Source organism: Triturus cristatus, chromosome 9, assembly GCF_964204655.1.
Source record: "Triturus cristatus chromosome 9, aTriCri1.1, whole genome shotgun sequence".
Classification (NCBI taxonomy): Eukaryota; Metazoa; Chordata; class Amphibia; order Caudata; family Salamandridae; genus Triturus; species Triturus cristatus.
The window spans coordinates 168,580,072-168,604,466 of NC_140592.1; the positions used below are offsets into that span (position 1 = coordinate 168,580,072).

At 46.2% G+C, this 24,395-nt stretch overlaps 1 protein-coding gene across 1 annotated transcript in view; it reads right to left on the reverse strand.

The window, feature by feature from the left end:
* Positions 1-24,395, reverse strand: part of DNAH12 (dynein axonemal heavy chain 12) — a 1,449,067-nt gene that overhangs the window by 823,900 nt on the left and 600,772 nt on the right. The window contains exons 39-41 of the mRNA XM_085624669.1: positions 23,102-23,268; positions 21,641-21,896; positions 10,902-11,204 (exon numbers count right to left, since the gene is read on the reverse strand). Of these exons, the coding sequence (XP_085480795.1) occupies positions 10,902-11,204; positions 21,641-21,896; positions 23,102-23,268 (726 nt within the window). The remainder of the gene's footprint in view (positions 1-10,901; positions 11,205-21,640; positions 21,897-23,101; positions 23,269-24,395) is intronic.

A 24,395-nucleotide genomic window follows, 5' to 3' on the forward strand; every position in this document is an offset into this window, starting at 1 on the left:
CCGCAAATACCACAAAGTATGGGCAGTGGGTCACCATCAATGGCCAAAGAGGGGAGGCTCTGAGAGACACAGGAGCCAGTATGACTATGGTACGTAGCCAACTGGTGTCTCCAGAGCAGGTGATTCCCCATGTACTCCACCCTGCCGCGATGGCTGACGGCAGAATGGGCCACTATCCGGTGGCCGAGGTTCCATTTGAATGGGAAGGGGTTGCAGGGTTGCTTCGAGTTGCCGTAAGCCCTGCCGTGCCAGTCGATTGTCTGCTGGGGAATGACATGGAGCATAATGCTTGGAAGGAGGTGGAATACCGGACTCGTGCTGAGATGCTGGGTACACCTGACTGGGCCTGTGTCAGCACATGGTCTGCGACTACCCGGAGGGGGAGTTCGTTTAGGCGGGAGCCTGGAACAAAGGAACCACCGGCTGCCGACCAAGGGAAGAACCGAGGTCAGGAGGAGCCTGCCTCGGCATCCGCGCCCCGTGTGACGGATAGGCCACCGGAGGTGGTGGACCAGGAGTCCGCGGAGGGGGATGTTACCGAACTGGAGAACCTACCCATCCCGGCCGAGTGGCACGTGGAGGGAGGGCCGACCAGGGAGGAATTCTGCAAGGGCCAGAGGGAGTGTCCTACCCTTGAGGGACTGAGGCGACAGGCCGAAGCCCAGGCAGCAGGGAACGTTGAGGGGAACTACAATATTTACTGGGAGGATGGCCTCCTCTACAGTGAACCCAAGGCACCCATGCACGGATCGTCACAGGCCTTGGTTGTCCCTCAACGTTATCGAGCCTTCCTCCTGGAATTGGCTCATGAGATCCCCTTGGCATGACACCTGGGGCAAGACAAGACCTTTGCCCGGCTTGTCCCACACTTTTATTTGCCTCAAATGAAAGTGTCGTCCGACACCTACTGCCGGACGTGTGTGTCTTGTCAAGCCAGTGGGAAAACAGGGGTGAAGCTGAAAGCTCCCCTGGAACCACTTCCTGTCGTTAGCACCCCCTTTGAAAGGGTGGGCATCGACATTGTGGGTCCGTTAGATCCGCCTACTACAGCTGGTCACAGGTTTATCCTGGTTCTGGTGGATCATGCCACACGGTACCCTGAGGCTATACCTCTGAGGACCATTACTGCACCTGTTGTGGCTAGGGCCCTGATGGGAATCTTTACCCGAGTGGGTTTTCCCAAGGAAGTTGTGTCTGACAGGGGGACCAACTTCATGTCAGCATATATGCGGGCGATGTGGAAGGAGTGTGGAGTGACCTACCGGTTCACCACTCCTTACCACCCCCAGACCAATGGTCTGGTGGAGAGGTTCAATAAAACCTTGAAAGGCATGATCAGAAGTCTGCCTGAAAGCCTGCGGAGGAAATGGGACGTCCTCCTACCCTGTCTATTGTTTTCTTACAGGGAAGTGCCACAGAAGGGAGTGGGCTTCAGCCCCTTCGAGCTTTTGTATGGGCACCCTGTGCGTGGACCTCTCGGCCTGGTGAGAGACGGATGGGAAAGAACTCCCAGAAAGCTTCCCCAGGACGTGGTGAGCTACATGCTGGCCTTCCGGAGCCAAATGGCTAAGTTGTGGAAGCAAGCTTCTGACAACTTGGAAGCCAGCCAAGCAGTGATGAAGGCGTGGTATGACCACAATGCTCACCCGGTGGAGTTGGAGCCTGGCCAGAAGGTGTGGGTGATCGAACCAGGAGAGCTTAGCGCCCTCCAGGATCGCTGGTCAGGACCCTTTGAGGTGTTGGAGAAGAAGGGTAAGGCTACCTACTTGGTGGATCTGAAGACCCCTCGCCAGCCCCTACGGGTGCTGCATGCCAACCGCCTCAAACCCCACCATGAGAGGCCCGAAGTCATATTGCTGATGGTGACTGACGGAGCAGAGGACGTGGAAAGCGAGCCTCTCCCCCACTTATTTGCGTCTCAAGAGAAGGATGGGTTGGTGGAGGGAGTGATTCTCTCCCTGTCCCTAACTCCTGAACAGCAGGAGGACTGCCGCCAGGTCCTGGGGCAGTACTCTTCGTTGTTCTCCCTTGTTCCGGGTAGGACTCACCTGTGCGTCCATGACGTGGACACAGGAGACAGCCCACCTGTGAAGTCAAAGATCTACCGGATGACAGACAAGGTGAAGGCCAGCATTCACAGTGAAGTCACTAAGATGCTGGAGCTAGGAGTGATTGAACCTTCCAGCAGCCCCTGGTCCAGTCCGGTGGTATTAGTACCAAAAGCTGTACCACCGGGTGCCCAACCGGAACTGAGGTTCTGTGTGGACTACCGGGGACTGAACTCAGTAACCAAGACTGATGCTCATCCGATTCCGAGGGCGGATGAACTGATTGACCGGCTGGGAGCTGCCCAATATCTGAGTACCTTTGACCTTACTTCCGGGTACTGGCAGATCTCTCTGACTGATGGAGCTAAGGAAAGGTCAGCCTTCTCCACGCCCAAGGGCCACTACCAGTTCTGCGTGATGCCCTTTGGGCTCAAGAACACACCTGCCACGTTTCAGCGTCTGGTGAACCAGATCCTCACTGGAATGGAGAGTTTCTCTGCTGCTTATCTGGACGACATTGCCGTCTTCAGTAACAGCTGGGAGGATCACTTGCGTCACCTGCAAGCTGTTCTCCAGGCCCTGAAACACGCTGGTTTAACGATCAAGGCCAGTAAATGCCAGATCGGGCAGGGGTCGGTAGTGTACCTTGGACACTTGGTGGGTAGGGGAGCGGTGCAACCCCTCCAGGCGAAAATCGAGGCTATCATGGCCTGGGAACCCCCCAAGACTCAGACTGAGGTCCGAGCTTTTCTGGGCCTCACCGGATATTACCGCCGCTTCGTGAAGGGGTATGGGACCGTTGTGGCCCCCCTCACGGAGCTTACGCCCAAGAAGCAACCTCGACGGGTAGTCTGGACGGAGGCTTGTCAGCAGGCCTTTGTGAAACTGAAGCAAGCCATGTGCGAGGCCCCGGTCTTGAGGGCCCCAGACTTTTCCAAGGAGTTCATTGTCCAGACGGATGCATCGGAACATGGCATTGGGGCAGTGTTATCGCAACTCAATGAAGAGGGTCTGGATCAACCCGTGGTCTTCCTATCCCGGAGACTACTTCCCAGGGAACAGAAGTGGAGTGCAATAGAGCGTGAAGCCTTTGCCGTGGTATGGGCTCTGAAGAAGTTGCGGCCATACCTGTTTGGCTCGCACTTCCTAGTTCAGACCGACCACAGACCCCTTCGGTGGCTGATGCAGATGAAGGGGGAGAATCCCAAGTTGCTAAGGTGGTCTATCTCCCTACAGGGAATGGACTTTCAGGTGGAACATCGGCCTGGAGTATGCCACGCCAATGCAGACGGTCTCTCAAGGTATTTCCGCCTTAGTGATGAGAACTCCCAAGGGGTTGGGTAGCTCTCCCCACTTTCAGCTGGGGGGGACGCGTGTTAGACCTGTCAGCCCTTTGGGTGGTCCCTCCTCATCATTATTTATTTTGTCCCACTTTTGCCTCAAACCCTGTTATAATTTTTCCTTTTTGGGAACCACCAGACTTTTTAGTGTTGATGCAGGGTCAGGGAGCCATTTTCCCTACCCCTGGAACTTCTGTCTGAGGGCCTGAGACACAAAATGGTGGCCACCCATTGTCACCTGTGACATAACCAGAACCCACTGGAGGTTTCTAGAACCTCCTGGAACATTCTAGAATCCTGTGATAGTGGGAGGCAGTTTAGAATGTTGGGAGGCCATCTCAGAGTGGCAGTTGGCAACTGACTGGAGAAGAGAGAGGACAGAGATAGAAGGAGGTCAGAGTAAGGCAGCAGAGGTGGAAACCAGTGCTTGGAGTGGGGTCCAGAAACCCACCCTTGATGCTAGTCCCTACTGACCAAGCCCAGCCTAAAGCCCTGTGTGGGACCAAGACCAGAAGAACCATCTTAAGGATCTGAACTTTTGGAACAGGCCTTAAAGAAGAAGAACAGCAAGCTCCTGACCTGTTCAGCAGTGTCCTCCTGGAGTCCTGACGTCGAGAAGCCTGGAGACCTGGGGCCTGAGGTAGAGAAGCGGCGCTGACAGAAAGCAGACGTCGTACCCGGAGCCGCCAGAGGTCGAGTGAGGGCGCTGACGGAGGTCGTGGAGAGGCACCGGAGGTCGAGTAAGGAGTCACCCGAGGTCGAGTGAGGGCGCCGACGGAGGTCATGGAGAGGCGCCGGAGGTCGAGTCGGGAGTCACCTGAGGTCGAGGTGAGGCGTCGACGGGGGAGTGAAGTCCACCCACCGGAGTCGCCGGAAACGGAGGTGAAGCGCGACGGAGGTCGGGAGTGGAGATCGCACTCCGGAGACACCCGGAAGCGGGGAGACCCAGTCCCTGCGACGCCGGAAGGCGACATCGAGTCGAGGCCGCCCAGCGACATCGAGTCGAGACCGCCCAGCGACATCGAGCCGAGGCCGCCCAGCGACATCGAGTCGAGACCGCCCAGCGACATCGAGTCGAGACCGCCCAGCGACATCGAGTCGAGACCGCCCAGCGACATCGAGTCGAGGCCGCCCAACGACATCGATCCGGAGCCGCCTCACGGCGTCGACACGGCGCCGAGCGGAGCCGATCATCGTGAAAAGGACAGTAAGTGGTAGAGGGGGCGTCTGAGGCCCCGTGGAGCCCTAAAAGACCATCCTAGGGGTTAAAGGGGTGTTAGGACCAACCTGGGAGTGCCAGGGGTGAACTGAGACTGGTACAGTGACCTCCGTAAAGAGCTGTGTAGTTTGGAGGGCCAGATCTTTAGGTTACCCTTGTTCTGCCTCAGCTTAGGCCCCAGCCTTGACCAATCTAGGTGGGACACCCCCCATGCCATCCAACTGACCATAAGCTGTGTATGGGCAAAGTAAGACCAAGTGACCTCATGAAAATGATCTGATCTGTAATTGTCATTGATTGTTTTACCTTATTTATTGAAGGTGCTTTATTTATTGACTTCCACTAATTTATTCTTGCACTGTATTTATTGTCTGACTGTATTTATTTGCCATCTGTATTTATTCCACATCTATTTATTCTTTGCTTAATGATGACCTGAACCTATTTGTGGAAATTCAGAAGTAGTATTGTTTATTTGACCTGCTCTTTTGAAGGAACATCCTATTGTATTGTATTTATGTTATGAAACCTGCAACTAAGAGAAAATAAGATAAAGACATATATATTTTCAACTTGACTTCCATAATTTTTACGGTGTAGTGTCGTTTTTGGAACGGATGAACGCATGGTTATTGTGAGGGTATGACGTACGCTTAACACGGTGCCTGACCCCCAACCGCTCGAGCCAAGCTACCATTGTGCTGGGAACCTGGTGACTGCTAACCCGGTTGCCCGGTTTCCAACACAGACTATGAGTTTACTTCCCAGAGTTTGTCTCCCCTGATTAAGGGAAGCGGGGTCCTCGCATTGGTATTCACTGACCATAATCCCATTGCAGTGCAGATCGCGGACCCCTTGAAGCATCAGCATGTGAAGCCAAGGAATGCCCAAGTATTAATTACTAAGGATGCAGGGAGCCAGGTGGTATGGCGCTCCGCTAACATGAACCATGGTATAAACCAGTTTGTCAGTTGAAGCATGACTTTGGCAAATTCCTGTGAACTGGAAGTCCAAAGTCCCAGTAGTATATTAAGCCACTTAACTGCACTTTTAACAGGGATTAAAGGGTTGTTGTCTAGATCCGAAGTCCAGGCTCCCACTTTGCAAAGTGCAGAGTTGCAAATGAAAACCTGCAATAGGCGTTAAAACAGTCTCCCAGAGACCAGTGCGCAATTGCAGCCAGTAGAAAGGGTTATACCCTGGCTTTAAAGAAATAGAGGTTGGTCATAAAGGAGGAGAAATGAGAGGCTATTGTTGGTGCTTACCAGCAGAAAGATCCTCAAGCCTTTTGGAAAACGGTCCTGTCAGTCTTATCTCCTTCAATGCCCCCCAACAAAGTTAGTGGGCATATTATGTCAAAGGCCTGGTTACTGCACTTCTCCGCTGTCTACGTGTCTAGTATTGTGTCAACTGATGAAGAGCAGATGGTGTGGAAATGTACCTTTTTAGGGGTACACTGGTGCAGGGTCACCCTTTTGTCCACGGGTCCAGAGACCAACAAAATAGAGATCAGCACTGGAGTTGGTATAAATAACAAGTTCATTAATCACTCATGAGTGGGGCCACGTCACACAGCACTCTCAAGTGCTGCAAGGAGGCAGTACACTGAAGTCACAGTACAAAGATCTTTTATACAGGTTTTCTGCACTGTTAGCATGTGAACAGAAATTGGAAGAACAAGTTTTAGAAATAGTTATCAGCAAACAAGGGCAGATGAATGGCCACTTGGTCAGCAAAGTGGGAGGGGGAGCAGAAATGCGTATGGCAGCAGTAAATGATTGACAGTTAACATCTATGACCAGGTGTACTGGCAGCTAAAAGCACGTACATTGCTTTTGCTGAGTCAGGAAATCAACTAAAATAGATAACACAAGCACAGTGAAAAGATGAGCAGCAGATGATGGGAGAATTGCAAAGGAAACGAAATGGACACCACAGCCAAAATGGCTGAAGCTTATGCTAAGTAAAATATTACACATTTCCACAATGGATTGTCCCTCCTGTGTCAATCTTTCTTTCAGGGAGGAAGAAGTAATTAAAGCAATTCTCAATAGCTGCTGCAAGAAGGCACTGGGCCGGGATGGTGTCCCTCTTGACTTGTTCAAAGAGGACCTCTGGGTTCTGGACAATTTTGCTTACCTGCATGTTTAAGTCTGTACGTCATGTTGGGCTGCCACCTTCCTGGCGCACCGCATGTTGGCCCACATTTCTAAAAAAGCCAACGCTCACGATATCCCTTCTTGACCCCACGCCTAAAATAATTGGGAGAGTCATCTTGGAACGACTCCTTACTTGGATAAATGAGAGTAACATTTTCTCTGAGGTACAATACGGATTTAGGAAGGGGCTCTGGACAATCAAACAGTGCCTTAATCTTCACCTTATAGTGGCCAAAAATAAATAGGCTAAGGGGTCTTCTACTCACCTGGCATTTTTGGACCTATTGAGCGCTTTCGATGCGTTAACACATCCAAGTTGTGGGCTAGCCTAGACACCATAGGTCTTGATGCAGGTTTGTTCTTTTTTAAGACTTTTTAAGGCCCATTCTCTTTCTACTCTATATCAATGACCTGGAAAGGAAATTGGTATCTAGGGGCTGATATACCACGTGTTTTGAGGAGAAGGCTGTGCCTGTGTTATCATACGTGGAAGGCACAGTCCTTCCCGCTAGAACAGCAAATGGTCTCAAGATCTTAAGATCTTAATTTCAAGTTTTGTGTCATTTATGAAGGGCCTGTAATTGGAGACCAACTTTACAAAACATTTACAATGGTGTTTGGCACCAGAAATACAAAAACTCATACTTTAAGCATAGGTGGCAGAATACTGGACAAGGTAAGCTCCTTTCCTTACAATGGCCTGTTTGATGATGCTTGTACTTGGTCCCCCTGTCTAAGAAGTAAAATAATTTGCTTCACCCGAGCATATTGGGTACCGCAACCTTTTCTATTGCTTATTACATTGGGAGAAAACCGGCTGCCCTGATTCTAGAAGTGTATAACTGGAAATGTCTCCCAACTGTAACATATGGTATTGGGATTTGGGGCTGTAGAGATGTTGGGGTGATCCAGATGGAGGAACGAAAGATTTTGCAGATGCCGGTTGGGGGTTCCCCCATGACTACTACATTTCCCTCTGCACCGTGAATTAGGTATGGAGTATGTACAAGACACCATCAATGTAGCCCCTTTAGTTCTCTGGTGTTCAATCTGGGTGAATAAGGAAACTGAGTGTAATCGGGCTGTCATTAGAGACTGCCTCTCTTGTAACCGTTGTCCGACCATCCTATGGTTAAAATAAATCAGAGACACCTTTTCAGCCCTGGGCTGCGCACATTTGTTTGTGAACATAACATAACATCTGTATTTGTAAAGCGCACATTCACCCCCAAAGGGGCATCTTGGTGCTGAATAACAGATGTTTATTGTTACCCAACTCAATGGTACTCATTTAACAACCTCAGAAAGGATGAGAGGCTGAGTGAAACCTGGGACTATTGTGAAAAAAGATAATCACTGGGTACAGGACAGTTTTATTAAGCACAGGTAGGCTTCCAGGGAGGCCGTGGAGGTGACAAAACCAGTGGTGAGAGACTATTGCATAATCCAGATATCTCCTGAGATTGCTCTCTATTTACATTAAATGATGAATGTGCATGAGCGAACATTATTGACCCAGTTTAGGCTGTGCTTGATTTGCTGGTTGCTATGCTTCCCACTAAGGCAATATTCTACTGAAGACATGGGTATTTGTCCATTCCATGAGCAATCAAGTCAGTCCTTATAGGACTTTGTTTTCTTCTGTAATTATTATCTACCTTTTATGAGGAGATTTTTATTGCCATTGCTACATAGGTACACGTTTTCTACATGTAAAGTTGCTTTAATTTTTCTCCAGCAACCTAGTGATCATGACACTTGCCATTCTGTTGCTTGTTTCTTGAAGTGTATTTTAGCCCAGAGGAGGAGAATGCTGTTTTAACTGATGTTATATCCAGCACATCTGCACTTTACGCTTCAGGTCTTCTAATATATTGTTGTAAAATGATTAATGCACTGTTCATTCTTTTAAAATGAAGCTTTCTAAATGTACCACATCGCGGATGTTTTAACATATTTTTTAAATGTTTTTTAAAGTTGCATATTTTATCATGATTTTATTGCGTGCTCTTGTTATATGTTTGTCTTTTATGATCTAATTGTGGAAGATTGAATAAAGATATTAACTTGACTTGTATCCATGTCCAAGAAACCTGGAGCTCTAGAAGTCAAGCACACAACTGTAGGTTGTTGAATTCGGGATCTAACAACATGCTCCCATCCTTTTAGAGAATGCATCTCAAGGCTAGCAACAATACTAACCTCCCCTTGCAGGGAAGTCACAGACCAGGTAAGTGATCCTCCTGGGCCAATGAAGAGCCAGCAGGGTCATCATTGTCTGAAACCTCATGAATCTGTTATAGTTAATTTGAATAATAAGGATTGATGGACAGAAATATCCCAAACAGTATTTTCAGGGAATTGCCCTGGCATCTATCTCCCAGAGCATCTTTTTCATCATCCCTTTCAAAAGCAGGAGGAGAGAAAGAGAGACAAGAAGAGAATTCAAATGTTTGTCCCAAAGAAACTGGTATACTATTAGGGTGGCAGGAATGCGCATGTTGCACACTCTCGGACATCCCCTGTACTCCGGGGCAGTACGGGGGTTAGGTTACACTACATTACATTTTCCACGACTGGCAAGCTATCGATGTCATGCTGAGGTAAGTTGCATATTTCCAGATGGAATGACACACATCTGGGCACAAACCTGATCAGTCTTGAGTTTCAGTCTTTAATATTAACTTGTTGGACTTCCTAAAATGTTTAAACTAAATAGGTTGCCAGCTCATCATCAAACAAACTAGGAAGCAAAGGAAACAAAAATGCAATATATTTAATAATGTGACCAACCACTGTAACTATTGAACACTGCTTCCTTGTATCTTCTTGACACTTGGACGTTGAAAGGAGCGCTAAAGAGGTCAGATAGGATGGAGACTTTGAGGTACTCACTGTTGTCATTGCCAGCCCGCAAATCTCAATACCAGAACAATTCCTTTTGAAATAAGAAGCGCCAGCCTGGCACAGTGACAGCCTAGAAGGTTTTCCAGGGTCCAAGCCTGTTGATTGGAAATTTCAAAGATAAAACATCTGCAGGTGATTAGTATCCAGGAGGCGTGATATTCTATTTTTTGCTCAGTTACGGATGTGTCTATGATGTTCAAGTCAATACTTTCAGCCAGATTCCTTTGACTAGGTCTGATGTAGGCTTTCAGTACTCGTGTCATACTGTCCAATTCCTAGCTTACTCCTGAAATTCCGAAGTCAAGACAATAGGAGTAAGTCACAGGAAATTATTTTTGCATCACGTCCACCTTACCCAACAGTTGTAGTAGGAAAGTAAACAAACTTTTATGGACTGTAAGAGACCTTTTGTTTTCTATAGATTTGCCCATCAGTTAAGGACATTGTTTGAGAACCAATCAAAAGACTACTAAACCTACCAAGGATAACCGTGTGCTACAGCAGCCACATTCAAAAGGGATTTAGTGGCTGACTGTTGCTTTATTTTGAAAGGCCCATCTTCATATATACTCCCTTCTCATTTTCTGGGGTGGAGCTTGGTTCAGTAGGATGGGGTCAATTTCAGATATTCCAACAATCACTCTGGTAGATAATGTTAATGCCAACCTGGCTGCATGAGAGGGGATTCAGGGGGAGTGGAAAGGGAGAGGGATTCAGATTGATAGGAGCACTAGGTCAGAGAAATCACAATATTTTGTAAAATAAACAACGTTTTTGAGGACATTTAAAATAGACAGAGGGACAGATTGTGTGTGCATTTTTGTCTGTGTGTATGTAAAACGTCCTGGTAGAATCCGTCAGACACCTCACCATATCCGACTGAAAGCACCTGTACCCAATACCTAACAGGAAATACATTTATAAGGTGGGGGTCGAACAAACCCCACCCCATGCTCACTCCCCCACTTGAAGCTACACTCCACCGCAACCCTCTGGAACTCAGCTCTAGAATTATTATTATTACAAGAGGTCCGACCACCTAAAGTTTCCACAAGTGTACGACCTATATTTATTAACATCAGCCAACAATACAGCATTAAGAAAACAATGGGAGCAGAAACACACGTTATTATACCCACTACAAATAAATAAAAAAAATTCAAACTATTTGCACCAAGTTTTAAAAAGTGTGCTGCTTTCCATTTCTGACCACAACGCGAATACTCACAGTAGGGGATTTCTCTTTCTTCAGATGTTCAAATACGCCTTCAAAACTTTCTTTAAAAGTGTCTTTCACAACGTCCTTTAATAAATTGTACAGCCAGGCTCGATCTCGGTCGTCCACAAGGCGATCATAAAATACACGAAGCACTTCGTGAACAAACAGGCGGACGAATATGCGCTTGTTTTCAACGGACTCCTTCTTGATAAGCAGGCACCCTTGGATCACACGGGAGAAGTCACGCAGGTTGAAAGTGTAATGCGACTTGGCAGGAGTCGGTAAGAGGTTCTCTGTTGCTTTTTTGTATACCTAGAGCAGGTCAACATAACAGACATTTTAGATTGTTTGATATACCTATAGCAGAGCAACATAATATGCGTTTTTTACGAATTACAGTCAATATATTGTATTTTCTGATCATCAAAGACAACATTTAAGGAGCCTGGTAACAAATGTTCAGATGCTAATTTCATATTGTGAGTGGCCCAATTTTGCACAGATGGGCTTTACAAGCTCAAGGAACAAAAGATGGACGGAATGCTTTTTGCTCACAACGCCGCCCCAGTTTGGACCCAGCCATATGCCAATGAGTCTTGACCCTGCTCCTCATGGGAACAGTCCAGCACAAACTGCCAAGCCAGGTCCTCCCTGGACCGGAAACAAGCATCCTGGGACCGATTTTGGGGCATCACCCATCATCAGCCAGGCTAGCTTGAATCCAATGGCGCAGTGAGCACAGGACCTATGTCTGGGAATACCCTTCACACTTGGGGCGACAAATGCAAAAGGAACAAATGATGGATGGAATGCTGAACAATGCAAACATTCACCCCAGTCACAAAGATCTGGGTTTAATTCATCATTCTTTTCTCACCACTCCACCCCAGTTTGGACCCAGCAATATGCAAATCAGTCTTGACTCTGTTCCGCATGGGAACAGTCCAGCCCGAACTGCCAAGCCAGGTCTTCCCTGGACCGGAAACAAGCATCCTGGGACCGGTTTGGGGTATTTCACCGCTCATCAGCCAGACTAGCTTGAATCCAGTGGCACAGTGAGCCTGGGACCCACGTCTGGGCATACCCTGCCAACTTAGGGCGACAAAAGCAAAAGGAACAAATGATGCTTCACAAGCTCACCATTTTATCACAGTTTAGGCACTGAAAAACCACTTTGCTATGATAATGAGTGGGAAATAAGGTGCAGGGAATTTGTCACTCAGTATTTACCACATTTTAATGTACAAAATGACTTCCAGCTGGTTGGTGATGGGAAAACTTGGGGCATGCCTGACATGGATTTACGATGTCGCTTGCACTGTAAAATCACATCACCTGTGTAACAATTTCTGCTTTCACTTAGACAAGCTCTTGCAGATTAACTTTGGAAAGACTACTTCTATTGCTGGCTGGCGGAGAACAGAAAAATCAATGGGGTCGGGTAAGATGGAGGGTGTGGTAGAAAATAGCTGGGGGGAAGATGTTTATTTCAAAGCATCATCTGATCTAACAAACTGGAGGCTGCCGAAAACTGAACAAAGGAACAGCACAAGTGCCCTATTAACTCCCTTCAAAGGAAAAGCAAAGGGTCATTGTTAAATTACCCTGTTACATATTTTTAACCATGAAGCATGCATTCCAGCACGATAGGACCAACTTAGATTTTTGAGCACATCAATAAATACATTGAGTGATAATTTGCAGGGTTGCTAGAAGCAGCCTTTTGAAAATGGGCTTGCTAGTGGCCACAAACCAGGAATCTGCTAAACTACCAGCTGATTTTACCCATCAAAAAATGAGCTATTTGGCAGGGCCGCCCAAAGTCTAAATTGTACCCAACAAACAAACCGTCCAGATAGATTATTCGTACCGAATTGAATAAGACCTTAAACAAACAGTTCTAAAGTCTACGTGATTTATTTCACTTGACTTATGGCTTTTTTTACGACACAGTTATGCCATTTTTTCATGTCACGATATGGGCAACACATCATTTAGGTGCACATTGTCATATGCTGATCATTTGTACAAAAATAGATATTAACACATCAAAAACAACACATTTGTGTAGAAACTCAATACGAACAATTAAATCTAACATGAAGTGGACATGCATAAATACTGAAACTCATTACAATTTGACCAGTCCTTATTTCAAAACATGCACTATGCGGACACTGTCTCGTTTTACACCAAGGCATGTACCTATTGTCCTGCCAGTGTCATGAGTAATGGGGAGAGGAGTTGGCCTAACGGCTAGGGCGGTTGACCTCGAATCTGGGGAACCGGGTTCGAGTCTCTGCAATGAATGCTGAACATCCTGTGATTCTGGGCAAATCACTTAATCTCCCCGTGCCTAACAAAAATGAATGTGTCTTCATGTAAAGCGACTGGTTCTATGTAAAGCGCTCTGATACCCGATACCGGGTAAGGTTCCCGCTATATGGACCTCCATAAAAAAAAAATACAAATAGGGTTACACAATGTCAACGGGTGTTGTCTATGCGGGGAACATCAATTTTAACTAATTCCCTCAAGGCCAAGGCATGCCCTGTGTTGGTTAACCCATACTCTGGAGCCAACGCGTTTCGAACCCTAACTTGTTAGGGGGTTCTCCTCAGGACTAGGACTTGGTCTTGAGAGCTGAAATAATAATAACAGAAATGTGGTGTGAATGAAACTACCCTGTTTTGGAGCTACACTCAACAGTTCAGGACCTTTTGTATAAACGAATATCTGTTTTTTGACACTGGATCTTTCAAGAATGGTATGTTCAGAAGGATAATGTTCCTAGTACACAGTCGATGGGGCTACAATAATACAGAATACATTTATTAGAATGACAATTCTGTAGATGATTAACCAGAATCACAGAGTGGAAAGAAGGCTACTTCCTACCTTCAAGGCACAAAAATGCGCTGGAATTCTGATCGGAAGTGCGAGTGAAACAGGCTTGTTTGTCTTTTCTCCAATATTACTGTTAGAAATGGGATTTTTGGTAGGCTAGGGCGTGTGCCAAAGCCAGGCAGAAATCACCACTCTAGTCAGGAAAGGGAGTTACACTCTTAAAATAACCCCTGCTCACCCCCTTGGTAGCTTGGCACGAGCAGTCAGGCTTATCTTAGAGGCAGTGTGTAAAGCATTTGCACATAACCAACAGTAATACAGTGTAAGCACTACAAAAGGACACCACACCAGTTTAGAAAAATATCCAATATTTTTATATACTTAAGACAAGACCAAAAACAATAAAAATCCACAATACAGTACTTAAAAATCTTCGGTTATCAAAATATGCTTGAAAAACAGTTCCTTGATGTCAATAGCTCCGTCCGGGGCTATCACGGCTTTGTGAGCAAACCAATCCAAATAGTTCTGGCTGACCAAGGTGTCGCGGGCCAGCTATGGTGTCGGGAAGACCCGCAAACAGTACCTTTTGGAATTGCAGGGTGTCGGCGACCTCTCGTTGAGCTTCCGAAAGCACTGCGTCCGCAGGCATCGGTTCCGGAGGTCAGGGCAGGAGTTTATTGTAAAAGCCAACTTGAGAGGTGGGGACCTGGAAGCTCTTCTAGCTCAAAAAGAAGCATTCCTCATCATGAAGTCCTCCACGGATTTAATGAGTTTTCCGAAATTGCCAGATTGTATATTCTACTAGAAGAAGCATGGTGCAGCTCTACCGTCCAATCATCTGCACTACGTGTATCACAATGCACTTTACCTCAATACGCTAGGGAATCCATTTCTGCCTTTACATATACAGCTGCTCCATTTCGACCAGGAGTCGTTGGGGCCTTCGAAGTCACACGCGTTGCAGATCGATCTCCTCTCTGTTGGAGTCAGGAGCACTGGCGTCGGCAGGCATCGGGTGCTGCTGTGCGAAGAGCAGCGGTGTGGTGGGCGGTGCCCTCAGCTCGCAGCGGCTCGGTGGCGACGTCAGATTGCGTCGTCGGTGAGACCAGGGTTGCGGTGCGAAGTGAATGCGGTGCTCATCGCGGTGCTGGCAGGTCGGGGTGCAAGCAGCGGCATCGTCATTGCTGAAGCGCTGTAGTCGGCTGCCTAACTGGAGTCAATGGCGCCGGCAGGCCAAGGCTGCGGTGAGGGATGAGGGCGGTACATCGTGTAACTTTACGAGCTGTGCCCTCGAACCACGGTGCAAGCAGCGGTGTAGATTTCAGCGTGGAGCGTCGTCATCGTTGGGGATACCAAGCCGTCGTCGTGAAGCAATGCGGTGCAGAGTGCAGTGCCCACAGGTCGCGGCACGAGCAGCTGCTCGGTGGCAGCATCAGCAGGCGGCGACGCTCAGACCAGGGTCACGGTGCGGCGGTGCCTTCAGGACATGGAGTCGGCAGCGTCGTCGTCAACGTCATCGAGTTACTTTTTCTTCTATTGCAGCACAAAACACACAATCCCCAGTGCTGAGGGCAGAAGTTCTTGAAGTCTTTGCTGTTCCTGAGACTTCTTGAACAGGGGACAAGCTCTACCTCAAGCCCTTGGAGAAACTCACAAAAGTAGATTGCAGAAAGTCCAGTCCAGTTCTTTCACTGCCCAAGACAGAAGCTGCCACTGCAGGCCAATGCAGCAAAGCACACAGCAAAGTGGTAGTTCCTCCTCAAAGCTTCTCCAGCTCTTCTTCCTGGCAGTCTTCTTGGTCAAAAAGAGTTCTAAATTTCAGGGGTCAGGGGCCCATTATTTATATCCCAAAATCCTTTGATCTCTTAGGCAGAGAGTGTCTGTGCCCATCCAGAACCAGTTCTGCCTTCTCTGGTGTGACTTCCTGGCAGGAGGTGGAGACGGCATGGTCAGAGGCAGACCAGGCCCTTTGAGGTGCAAGGAAATCTCCTCCTCCTTCCCCAAATGCAGCCCAGGTCTATTCAGCCCTTTCCTGACCCACCTAGACTATCATGAGCCACTCCTGCTCCCCAGCCCTCTGTCATCCAAAACCCAGACAGGCAATCCACATTCCAGCAGAGGCACACGGGACGACTGAGAAAGAACATACCTACTTTCTAAAAGTGGTATTTTCAAACACAGAATGTAAAAATCACCTTCACTAAAAGATGCATCTTTAGATTCTGAGTTCAGGCATACTAAACTTTATTTTCCTACCTAATTCCCCAGGCCAGTTAAGTTTATAAGATGTTACAAACAAACTCCCCATTCTTTCCTATGGGGTACAGGTAGCCTTGCAATAGCAAAAAACAAAATTGGCCATAATTCAGGACATGCCACACACACCAGTGCATGTCCTAACTTTCACATACACTGCACCCTGACCACAGGGGTGCCTTGGGCCTACCTTAGGGGTGGCTGACATGTAAGAAAAGGGAAGGTGAGGGACTGGCAAGTGTGTGCACTGGCCAAGTCGACATGGCAATTACAAACTGCATGTAGACTCTGCAATGGCGGGTCTGAGGTACCTTTTCCGGGCCACTCACGTGAGTGGTACAATCAGTGCTACGGGCCCACTAGTAGCATTTGATTTACAGGCCCTGGCACACTCAGTGCACTTTACTAGGGACTGACAAGTAAATCAAATATCCAATCATGGAAACACCAATCCATAACACAATTTACCACAGGAGCACTCGCACTTTACCACTGATCAGCAGTGAGAAAAGTGCGCCAGCAAAAACAGAGTCAAAACCGGGAGGTCAGAAAGTAAAAACTCAGGGGAAACATGCCAAAAGATGCCAAGTCTAACAATTACTGTGCAGCAATCTGCCAAAGGAGACCAAGAAGCAAACATTTTAAAATTAAGTGAAACCCCTTTTCCGTGCCACCAAGGACCGGCGTTCCGTAGCGCACGGCTCGCGTGCCCCCATGGTTAAATTATTGGGTGAAAAGCAATGTGTGCCATTTGCCCTCTAATCAAAGAAGACTGAACACCAGTTCGCATCCCCACGCTGGTTCAGCTGAGACACACAGAGAGGGGGCGGAAATGGAGCGGCTGTATAAGTAAAGCCAGAAACGGATTCCCAAGCGTATTGAGGCAAAGTGCATTGTGGTACACATAGTGCAGATGATTGGACGGTAGAACTGAAACCATGCTTCTTCTAGTAGAATTTACAATCTGGCTATTTCTGAAAACTTTAATCCGTGGAGGACTGTGTCGAATTTCAGGATGAGGAATGCTTCTTTTTGAGCTAGAAGAGCTTCCGGGTCCCCACCTCTCAAGCTGCTTTTATAACAGATAAAACTGTCCAATTAGGGTCGTTTTGTGTATATTTCAAGGTGATGAAATGTCCGACCATCGGGGCAGTGAGAATTTTGTTCTTCAGCCTGGAACAGTGCTGGACAACCCGTTGACGCACTTCTTCACTAGTTTTCCCGATGTATGTGTTTTCTTGCAGGGGCATATGATGGCATACACTACGTTCCTTGTTTTACAATTTGTAAAGTCATTGTGGCGCCAGTGTCTTTTCCCATCGGCGAAAAGGGTGCCTTCTATGGTGGAATTGCACAATGAGCAATAACTACATTTGTAATGCCCTTGTATGAGTTGCAAATTGAGCATAGTGAGAAGAGTGTCTGGTCTTTTTATAGTTGCAGAAGAGCTTATGATTTGCTGTCCAATACTCCGGTTCTTTTTTACCGCAAATAGTGGACCCCCCGATGTTAGGAATGGCTTCCTCAATCAAATGCCAATTGCTATGAATGATGCTCCTCAGAGGCTGGGTATGAGGTCCAAATGTGGAAATGCAGACAACGCGATCAGTGGGAAGTTTTTTTTTTTTTAGTTAGTAGATGTTCCCTGGGTGTGAACCACGCTCTTTTCAAGGAGTGTTTCAGAAGTTTCTGTTGAGTGGAGCTCCGAAACATGGTAGTTTCATTCACACCACATTTTTGTTATTATTATTTCATCTCTCAAGACCAAGTCCTTGTCCTGAGGAGAACCCCCTAACAAGTTGGGTTTCGAAACGCGTTGGCTCCAGAGTATGGGTTAACCAACACAGGGCGTGCCTCGAGGGAATTAGTTAAAATTGATGTTCCACGCATAGACAACACCCGTTGATATTGTGTAACCCTATTACTCATGACCCTGGCAGGACAATAGGCACATGCCTTGGTGTAAAACGAGACAGTGTCCGCCTAGTGCATGTTTTGAAATAAGGACTGGTCAAATTGTAATGTGTGTCAGTATTTATGCATGTCCACTTCATGTTAGAATTGTTTGTATTGAGTTTCTACACAAATGTGTTGTTTTTGATGTGTTAATGTCTATTTTTTGTACAAATGATCAGCATATGACAATGTGCACCTAAATGATGTGTTGCCCATTTCATGACATGTAAAAATGGCATAACTGTGTCGTAAAAAAGTCGTAAGTCAAGTGAAATAAATCACGTAGACTTTAGAACTGTTTGTCTAAGGTCTTATTCAATTTGGTACGAATAGACTATCTGGACGGTTTGTTTGTTGGGTACCATTATAGCGGTCCAGTCCAGATAGTTAAGGACCCAAGCCTTGCTTGTTCAAGAACCTATATTGTGGCATACACCTGCTGCAGGCACACTGTCTGGCCCAGAAAGCATACTCGGCTTCACAGAATACCTTTATTGATGTTAGCAGGGCTCAAGGTAGCAGTATCAGCTACAATTTTCAGAACTATCCGTCTTGAAAAGGATATTTCTACAATTCAGACAGAGATACAACCCAAGAAGCTTCATGCAATTAACATTCCAAAAACTCTGTCTTTTAGCTGAATATATTCGTTAATTAAGTACTACTATTTACTTTTCCTATTATCGCAGAGCCTTGTTGGAACTATTTCTTTCAAGTTCTCATACTCATTGTCAAAGCCAGTTATTAGGGGGAGAATTCCTACTGTCCTTGTATTGTTTACTGTATGGATTCCTTTCCTCTCTGGTGGCTGGCCAGTACGCCAAATAAGGCTTTACTTTTCTAATCCCTTAATTACCTCAGGAGCCTTTATATTTGATTTCAAATCCACGGTTGAAGCAAATCTGGCCATTTTTTAATTGATTCTTTTGTAAGTGATTTACTTTCACACCCCTTTGTCATGATCATCCCACACAGACAGTTCCTTGACAAGCTTGAAGGCCTTAAAACCTTTGAAATGCTAGTTTAAAAAAATAATATACTAAGAGGGAGTTTAATTGCTCATCATTTCCACCACCTTCCTGCCCCCAACCCCTGATTTTAGCATTTAATGCTGTTCTCTTTCCTTGAACATGGCTTCAGTGGAAGTGATAATGTGATATTTATATTTATTAGATTATTTTTATTAACCTCAAAATGGGTTACGCTGGGAGCTCGACTACTGTTAACTGCTAATAAGGCCTTAGGTATTCACTGCATAGTGCTTTGTGTCAACATCATGTCAACCATTGAGAATGAAGAAGCAGGAATGGCTCTTAGACAAATGCTCTGGGACGATAGATCAGTTATTAGGATGCTTTCAGGAGCATACAAAAGGCGCATTTCTGGATTGATGGAATTAGATGATGAGCTAACCAATGAGTAATCAGACGGCTTAATTCAGCTTAAAACTCAACCCGCTCTGCTCAAAGTCAATGTTTAAGTGAGTAAACAATTCGAGAAATGATGAAAGACACAAAACTTTTTCTCTTCAGTGCCTGAGAGCCAGTCTGTTCCTCAACCTGTAATAAAAAACTTCCCAAAAGACAAGGTGGAGGAAAGTTTATACATCAGTCCACACTTAGGAATGCCCAAATGTGGGCACTTAAGTGCTTATTGTTTTCTCAGCAAAATTCCTAATGGAGCAAGCCAAGGAAGTCACTGTCGGCTCCCCAAAGAACTATCAACATTAGAGATTGACCTTCTCAAGTCAGACTTTATGCATGGAAAGCCACTCCTACCCCACCTTAATGGAAGGATTTCATAAGATGTGCAGCTGATAAAGAGGGTCATAAATACTAGGCTATATAAAAACTTTCTAATCAAGAAAATAACTACCGATCTTGCACCTCAGAGCTGACCAGTTGTCTAAGCACTTTTTGCACTTCACCTGCTGCGCGTTACTGCTTAAAACTGAAATAAGGCAGGACACAGATTTGGAGAAGGTGGTTCACCAGTCATCCAGTTAGGAGGAGGGAGCAGAGAGAGTAACAGAAAATTCTGCCTCCTGCGTAGACAAAAGTGAGAGAATTATTTTCCCTCCAGCACTCCTGGCAGGAGTAGCAGTCCAATTAAAGCATATTTGAGCCTACCCAATAGACTCTGAAGGATGGCTTAGTGCCTTGAAAAGATTTTTTTACAAACTCCCTAACTGATGTGACCAGAGGAGTTGACCCTGAATTCCCCCAGAATTCCCCACAGAATCATCAACTTGAGAGATTGACATTGATTGGTCAGGATTTCTGCATGAAACTCATAATCTCACATGTGACATTAATAGAAGGGATTCGAAGAGGTGCAGCTTGTGGATGCGGCCATAAAGACAAGCCTAAAAACACAAACACCAGTCCCAAAGAGAAAAAGACCACCATCTCTTGCCACAGCCATTGGCCGGTCAACAATGAGATTAGCACATTCAAATTCTGAGTCATGGCGCAAAACTGAAAAAAGGCAAGATGCAGAGTCGGAAGAGGTGTAAACAGTGAAAATACACCCCATTACGATGAATGCGCTGCCCCCACGGCAGCCGTGAATTTGCGCTGCCTTGGGGCAATGCATTCAGGTGAAAAATGAGATAGCTGCTTTACAGCCGCTCCGTGTTTTCACAGTGCAGACGGCAACCCACCTGCTCTTTTGAAGGACGTTAGAGATCCCCCTGCAGGAGGGTGCAGTCAGTGACTGCATGACTGCACCCGCCTGCAAGGGGATGTCAAGGAGGCACATGGGACCCCTTCCCCCCACCAGAGGGCTGCCATCAGTGCGCCTCCTGAGGGCTTCTTTGCCTCTGCGCCCACTTCGATAACACGGCACAGGCACAGAGGCAAAGGGATTCCCTCATCTGCATGGGGCACGCCTCCATGCAAATGAGGGAGCTCCCCCTTGAAGATAGCGCTGGCGCCTTTATGTGCGCCAGCACTATTGGTATGACAGAAGGGGCCGCACAAGTGTCTGCGGCCCATTCTGGAATACCAAAGTGCCTTGGGTGGGTGCTCAATGTGTGCGCAAAGACTCTGGTGCCCCTGGGTCACTTTATGTAATTCGGCCCTAGGTGCCCACTTGGGTAGAAGGTAAGGGCGGAGAGAGTATCATGAAGTCTCCTACGATCTCCTACGATCTACACAGTCACCAACATGATATTTGTTCCCTACAAAACCACTAGTAGCAGACCAACTAAAGGCCAGCCCTCTTCTGGTGTAGTGCAGAGTGGAATCCAAACAGTCAACAGAAATAAGGTGAGACTGGTGTGGCATAAAATACCCAAAAGAGGGAAAAAGAAGAATCGACAGTGACAGTAGGGGTCCAGGTCTCCATGTAATTGAAAAGAAAAGAGAAACGCTAATTATGAGGAATCAATCTTCAGTCCTCACTAGTTAGCTGAAAAAATGGATCTTGCCAAGGTGCACAGCTGCACGGATGCCGGGTCATGCCTTGCATTCGAAGTTTCAGCTTAAGCAACTTTGGAGGCTGGAAGCAGGTTCCATGCCAGCACCAGGTGGTAATCCTGGGAAAAGCTAGTAATGCACTTTATGATTAGCACCTGTGTCATTGAGCATGTTAGGCGGTACATGGATTCAGAAAGCAATAAAATGATTGATACAAAATCTATTTAAAAGGTGTCAAGAGCATAACATTGGGTTTCAGTGACTTACCTCTATTGTTCCATTTACTATGCTGTTTCCCACAGTGTAGAAATCTGGAGAAAAGTCATTAACTCTAAAATAGAAGGCCACAATTGCAGAGAAGATTCGGACCATGGTGGCGTCACTGAAGGCATTGATTGTGGCAATGTTGAAATGACGCAGAAACCGAGGAGTGACAGCATTCCTTCCTCCGCCCGGAGGGCCCATTGCCGCAAGCAACTGTATGTCAACTAGTAGTATTTTAGTGGTATCCTTTAGATCATACCTTCAAAAGTGGTGAGACAAGATTGGTAGTTAACATAGTAAAACATTTCACAATACTGTGTACTCTCTATATTATATGAACCTGTTGCACACAAGTTAGACAAGACTGACATTTTGGAAATCTAATAGGGTACTTGTTATTATTCTTAGATATTTTTAGCCAACGCTGCTATAAGTATAATCACTCAATAATACAGTTGATAATGACATAAAATACAAGATTACCATGAAAGCTGAGAAACATAATATGCAGATAAGACATGGAACATACTACATTTAATAAAAACAAGTGCAAAGTGTGGGAATTCCAAAGTAATTTAGGGTAGATCCACCATGACATTTGCAGGTTTAATTTCAATTTACATACAGAAACAGCGTCATTTCCGTGTGCACGTTGTGCAAATAAAAAAGGAAAATTTGCAAATGTACATCCGCTTCTCCACACGTAATATTACATCAGAGCGGTGTAATGTTGCATAGGAGTAAATCAGTCCATGGACCACATTGTCGTTTATTTTTTTGCAACGTTTATTAATCGGAGATAAAGCTTCACAAGTGTAAAGGGGAAAATAGGATGTACGAAAGAGGACATATAGAGCAACGCCAGGGCCCAAAACAGAGGGTACAGTCAGTGAACACACACATTACAGGATCCCACAGCCGATCCCTATGAAGGGAGAGAACAACCAAGCCAGAACTACAGTGGATGCCCGCAGCATCCGTGACATCGCGTGCCCAGCAACAACGGGGTGGGGTAGGATGGGAGGGCGAGTGGTCGTGGGGAAGAAGCATGGATAGAAACAGAAGCATGACAATTCCAGAAACAAGACAGAGCCACACTAGAGAGTCCTGCAGTGCCACCTACTGGTAGGATGGGGAGAGACGTTGATAGGCAGACAGGCGGGGGCCCCATAGCAGCCTGCATCATCATTATTAGAGCTAATCCACCTCCACATGACCCACGCGTACCCTGCACCAGCACCGGGGTTGACATACCTGATCCCTGGCGGGCACATTTTCCACTCCATCATAGAGCCTAAGTTCGATTTGCAAATGGCTTTATTTACAAGTGGGCGGAATTCCAGTTTAGAAACTCTTTTACCTATGCCCTCCCTACCGTGAAACGCCTTTACTCCTTACCTTGAACAGAGTAAATTTAACATAAACAATATTAAAATATTTAAGTGCCCGATTTTGAATAATTACCAGTTTCCGTGGTCAAAAAACTGCCTGAGGAGTTCGATTGGCGGCTGCGCTCCGTACTGCTCCAAGGCAGGCATGTTCATATCATCCACAAATATGATGCACCGTTTTCCCATTGGAGGTCCATAGATTCCCTTGCGTCTTTTGTCCAGCCTCGCCATGATAATATTCTAAATAAACAAAATAATACAATATTTTATAGCGTAGCAGGCATCAAAACAAAAGGCACTATTCACTCATTGATAACCGAATGGCAAATATTCTCCTCACAGATGAATAAAAGAGGGTCTTTGTTTACGGTGCACGTGCACATATGACCTTTCAATGCATAGCCATTTAAGGCTTCAATATAGAACATAAGCAGAAATTACTGCAAAAATGGCTGGCCCAGTATTTACATTACCAGCAGGCATTCGTGAGGTATTCTCAACGTGCATGGAGCTTTTTGGGGAATACCTGGCAGAAAAACTATTTTTTCTTACTGCCAAGTCTTTTCTGTCAGCAAAAGGCCGCCAATTGCATTTTTCAAAGTTTCCGGGAGATGTGCGGTACTATTGTGAAGCCTCCAGGCATTAGTACTGCAGCTCCCAGTAATCATTCATAATCCCTGTAATACTGTAGGGGGGAAATATATAATGTAAAATGTTTGTCGGAGGTCGTTCCCTCAACTGAGCCCAACGGAGGCCTGTAATGATTCCTTCTATGGTCTCATGTTATAAATGAAAGACTGAAAACAGAGATCTTTCCCATTGCCAGAGCCTTGTCTACAGGACTTTTCAAGATATCGCATTTCAAGTTGATCATCTTGAGCTATTAGTTGAAAGACTGGGCACCACAAAAAAATGAGCATTAACCCTATAGTATTCTGCCAAGTTTATTGTTACCAGTATTCGGACCTAAGTCTTTGTTTAGGAAAAAGACACTTAAAGCTCTCATTACAAGTTAAGGGCTAAATTACAATCACTTTGCATTCATAGGTTTGCACAGGGATCTGAATTACAAGTTATGAGATAATTATCACATCTTTATAGTTTCCCCCTGATAGATTCTGACAAATCAAATCTATCACAATCAGCTTTGGGGGCCATGTGGGCTGAGGGCAGGGGAGGAAAAGGCCTAAAAATAAGGGAGCATATGTGGAATTTGATGTGTTAAAAACCCATTCTGCAGCTTTTACCCCATTTTCAAGTTGAAAACTCAGACTTGGAGGTATTTACCACAAGCAGTAAATACCTCACCCTGGGGTAATGGTACTGACCCCTTGGGGTAAATACCCCACACCCAATTCCACCCAACT